The sequence below is a fragment of the Gavialis gangeticus genome, unplaced genomic scaffold (genome assembly GCF_001723915.1).
Source record: "Gavialis gangeticus isolate Ggan-Ray unplaced genomic scaffold, GavGan_comp1, whole genome shotgun sequence".
Taxonomy (NCBI): Eukaryota; Metazoa; Chordata; order Crocodylia; family Gavialidae; genus Gavialis; species Gavialis gangeticus.
Window position 1 is genome coordinate 96,712,123 of NW_017729032.1, and position 4,300 is coordinate 96,716,422.

Consider the following 4,300-nt stretch of genomic DNA (forward strand, 5'->3'; position numbering starts at 1 on the left):
CGGCCGTCGGCCCGCCCCCTGCCCCCGGGAGAGTCCATGTGCTGTGGGATGTGGGGGGGAGTCGCTGCGCTCCCACCCCCAGCCCACCTGCCCAGGGCTGCTCCCGCACCCACCAAAACAGAGTCCCCAGTCGCGGCTCCGGAGAGGGTGGGGTGAAGGCAGGAGGCGGTTGGGAATAGGGAATCCCCGCCCCTCCCTACCCCCGCACGTCGTGGTGCGGTCCTGGGTCGCGGGGCGGCGCGCAGTGGCCGCGCGCAGCAGCGAGCGCAGCATGGAGCCGCATCGGTGGCTGCCGCTGGAGGCCAACCCCGACGTGCGTCACCACCGGGGCCGCGCGCTGGGAGGGGGGCGGTGACGTCGCGGGGGACCCCGGGGGGGAGAGGGGGGCCATGGCTGAGGCTGAGACGGTATCGCTCTGTGTTTCTTGCAGGTCACGAACCAGGTGAGGACCCGCGCCCCCCCGCCCGCCGCTGCAGGTAACGGGGCGCCGCCGGGGGCTGCTTCGGCCGGAGCGCGGGACTCAGGTTGGGCCCGGCCGCCTCCCTGCGCCGTCGGGCTGTGCCGGAGCCTGGGCGGGCGCTGCTCGTCTTCAGCAGTTGCTGCGTCCGCTCCGGGCGCTCCCACGCCTCTGGGCTCTGCTGGACGCAGCCCGGCTGGGCGGGGTGAACACCCAGCCCGGCTGCGGTGGGGAGTGGCAGTGAGCAAGGTGGTCCTGCGCTGCTTCCCCCCCGGGGCTGGGCAGGGAGGGGGAAGCTGCTGCCCCAGGTGAGTCCAGCTCTTCCCAGGCTGGCTGGGATGAGCAAAAGCAGCTCTGCTGGTTGTGGCCCCCCTTTCTGCTCCATGGCAGGGTGCTGTTACACCTCCCTTAGAGGTGTTTGAGGTTGGCTGCAGCCAAGGCTGAGCTACAGCTCCTGCTAGGACTTAAAGCTGGAGATCCCTGGTTACTGGGGCTTGCCCCTCTGCTTAGGGTTGCATCAGTTTCTCTCTGCAGAGTCAGGAAGGAGTTTTGCCCCATGGTCAGATTGGAACAGGCTGGGGGGTTTCTGCTTTCCTCTGCAACTGCCCAAAGCCTCCAGAGTGAACATTGTCAGTGCTTCACAGAAGCTGGACACTGACTGTTTTGGTTCCTGGGCTTTACCTGTGGCAGGATAGGGTGCTAGCTATGGGTTGTCAGGGTTGACAGCCATTGGATAAGTAGAGTTTAGCTTATGGTGTGTAGAGGATGGCTTGGCTGGGGTCTTAAGCTGCCTTTGAGGAGGTTCGATGTGAATTAGGTGGCTCAGGTGTATAGTCCTGCTCTAAATTCACTGTAGGGGTGGCTGCAGCCACCACTACCAGCTCCCAGCCTCCTTTCCCCTCCCCTCCGCTCCCTGTCACTGTTGCAGGTGCCCCAGGAGCCTTGGGAAGCATTTTATGTCCCTAAAGCAGGTGAAAATCTCCCCTCCCTTCTCCTGGGTGCTAGAGACCTGTCCCATTCCTTGCCTGCTGCCTTTCCTGCTGTCCAGAGGTGGTGATGCTCCAGCGCTGCTTGTGCCCCACCCCATTCAGGCTGCGTAGGAGCTGGGGATGGGGAGTGGCAGTGGGAATAGGCAAGGAGTTTCTCCTTCCTGTGCCTGCTTCCCTGCCGGGGGACCAGGCAGGGAGGGGGAAACTACTCTCCCACTATGCTAATGCCTCTGTCCCTAGCCCCAGTTGAGCCTACCCCCTGCCTAGCTGGCTGGGAAGGGCAAAAGCAGCTCTGGAGCTTCTGCCCCTGGGACAAAAGGGAGAGGAGGAGTGACAAGTGATGGGTGGGGATGGGGCAGGGATAGGCCAGGGAAAGGGGCAAGGGATTTTCACCTGCTTCAGGGCTTTAGAAGAATCCTTGGAAGCTCCCACTCTGTGCCTCAATCCAGAAAGGGGGTTGGGGGTGCAGCCACATCATTGTATCCTCTCTGGGTCCACCCCTGAGGATCACTTTTTTTAAGAACTAGTGGGTTGTTAATACTAAATTATTCTGTGAAATATATTGCCTGCCCTCAAGATGATTGTGTTGGAACTCTTAACAGGCTTTCCTCCTTTGCATGGGGGTCTGGTTCAGAGATTACCCTATAGTCTCATGTAAAACATGCACCCCTCCTCAAAATCAGGACCCAAATTGGGGTGTCTCTATTATTAATAAGGGAAGCTGACTTTCTGCTTTGATTCCTGCTCCAGTGCAGCAGCAGTAGTGTTACTGCTCGGGTAGCTGGTGGAGGCAGTTGACTTAACGCCTCACTTAATGTCTTTGGCTGAGCAGGAAAGGGAAAGTGAATCAGCTGAAGAGTAGGCCTGTCCCTGCTCTATGCAGAAAGGGGTATGATGTGGCAGTCATCAGGGAGAAGGGGAAGTTATGTTACTACAATGCCCAACAGGCTTTATGCAGCCATAACTTTGACACTTTTATTTTACCTTTCAAAATCAAGGTGCGTATTGTTTTACTGGATGTGTGTATATGAGACAATATGGTAATCAGTCATGAGGTGAATTCTTCAGAGTATGTAGGACAGGGAAGGTAATTACCAGATCATTTTCTCAGCTTTTGGTTTTGCTAACTTGAATAATGCAGCAGTTCTCATGCAAACACTTCCAGTGAAGTGCAAGAGCCTAATTAAAAATAGTTTTTCAGCTGAAGTGTATGTGTTTTCAGTTGAAAAAGTATGTGTATAAATGCCCGTAGTGTGCCTGAATACATTCTGGTACAGTTTGCACCGGAGTTTATTGCTCGTCGGCACAGTGTTTACAAGTGAATCCAGGACCTCAGCACATTAAGCTGGGGTAGCTTTGCCCCAGCTGGTAGGAGGTCCAGGGGGTCAGCCTGTCAGCCCAGGGCTGCTCTGCTCTGGCTCAATGTGCTGCAGCTGGCTGGGGCACAAGGGTCCTATAGTGCAGGGTTAGCTAGCAAGCAGCATCCATGCTGTAGCACCTTCGTGACCCAGTCAGACCTGCTCACCGTTTACATGTGCATTGTCACGTGTGAACAGTAATGCTTTGCTGAAGAGCTAATTGGTAAACTTTGCAGTAAAGCACATATGTAGATGCCTCCACTGAGCTTTAATTGGCCATTAAATAAAACTGAGGGAAAGCTGATTTCCTTTTCTAAATATCAGAACTATGCTAGGTTGTGTTGACTTGCTTGCTTGCTTGATGGGGGGAGTAAAATTTAACCATTTTTCTGTAAAACGTCTTTCACGTAAGCAATGGGAATATCTCTAAACTTGACCTTCCTTCAAGGAGATTCAACATGAGTTTCAAATAGCTAAGCTATATAGTTTTGTTCTAAACTCAGTTATGGGATTTTTGTTTGTTATAAGCAGGGTAGATCTAATCTACAAGCATATGTACTTTTTACTTGAAAAGGACTTTTTGTTAAAGTTTATTTTAAAATGTTCCTTGAAGTGTATTATAAATCTGAAACACAAGCCTGTATTCTGTGATGTAAATTCAAAAGCTTTCAGAAAATGTTACAGAACATGTCAGAATCATGGAAAATTGAAGTTGGAAGGGACCTCAGGAGACCATCTAGTTTAACCCCTGCTCAAAGCAGGACCATCACCAACTAGATCATTCCAGCCAGGGCTTTGTCAAGCCAGGACTTAAAAACCTCCAAGCATGGAGATTCCACTATCTCTCTAGGTAACCTGTTCCAATGCTTTACCAACCTCCTTGTGAGAGAATTTTCCCTAATATCCAACCTAAACCTCTCTTGCTTCAACTTGAGACCATTGCTCCTTGTTATGTCATCTGCCACCACTGAGAACAGTCTGGCTCCATCCTCTTTGGAACCTCCCTTCAGGTGCTTGAAGGCTGCTGTCAAATGCCCTCTGTCTTCTCTTTTACAAACTAAATGAGCCCAGTTCCCTCAGCCTCTTCTCAGAAGTCATGTGCTGCAGCTCCCTAACCATTTTCATTGCCTTCCGCTGGAATCTCTCCAACTTTTCCACATCCTTTGTATAGTGGAGGCCCCAAACTGAATACAGTACTGGACACAGACGAGCTTTTGAATGTACCACTTGTTCTGAAAATGCAGAAAATATCGTGGTTGTAGACTGCGGGATTTTGGCTTTATCTTATAGAATTTACACACAACAATTTCAGACTTTCTCCCTATGAGCAGGTTTCTGTGCGATTTTTAGGCTGGGATGGAGAAAGTAGTACAGCTACTTAGTAGCGCTAGGACCTTCCTGTTCCACATCCCATTTGTAATCTTGTTCTTTACACTCTGAATTGATTTAACACAAGAGAGCAGATGGTAAGAAAATGTTTTTTTTTTTTTTTTTTT

At 51.8% G+C, this 4,300-nt stretch overlaps 2 protein-coding genes across 4 annotated transcripts in view; one reads left to right on the forward strand and one right to left on the reverse strand.

Annotated features, from left to right (window-relative positions):
* Nucleotides 1-2,098, reverse strand: part of LOC109302758 (putative nuclease HARBI1) — an 8,469-nt gene extending 6,371 nt beyond the window's left edge. Inside the window, exon 1 of the mRNA XM_019524545.1 lies at nt 2,088-2,098. The gene's annotated coding sequence lies outside the window, so the exon portion shown is untranslated. The remainder of the gene's footprint in view (nt 1-2,087) is intronic.
* The window catches only part of UCHL3 (ubiquitin C-terminal hydrolase L3), a 91,569-nt gene continuing 87,499 nt past the window's right edge, over nt 231-4,300 (forward strand). Inside the window, exons 1-2 of one of the 3 annotated variants that reach the window (XM_019524548.1) lie at nt 231-313; nt 431-442. In XM_019524548.1, coding sequence (XP_019380093.1) covers nt 272-313; nt 431-442 — 54 coding nt within the window. In that variant the 5' untranslated portion in view covers nt 231-271. Of the gene's footprint in view, nt 314-430; nt 477-4,300 lie in introns of all 3 variants that reach the window. The other 2 variants (XM_019524549.1, XM_019524550.1) reach the window with 2 other exon arrangements.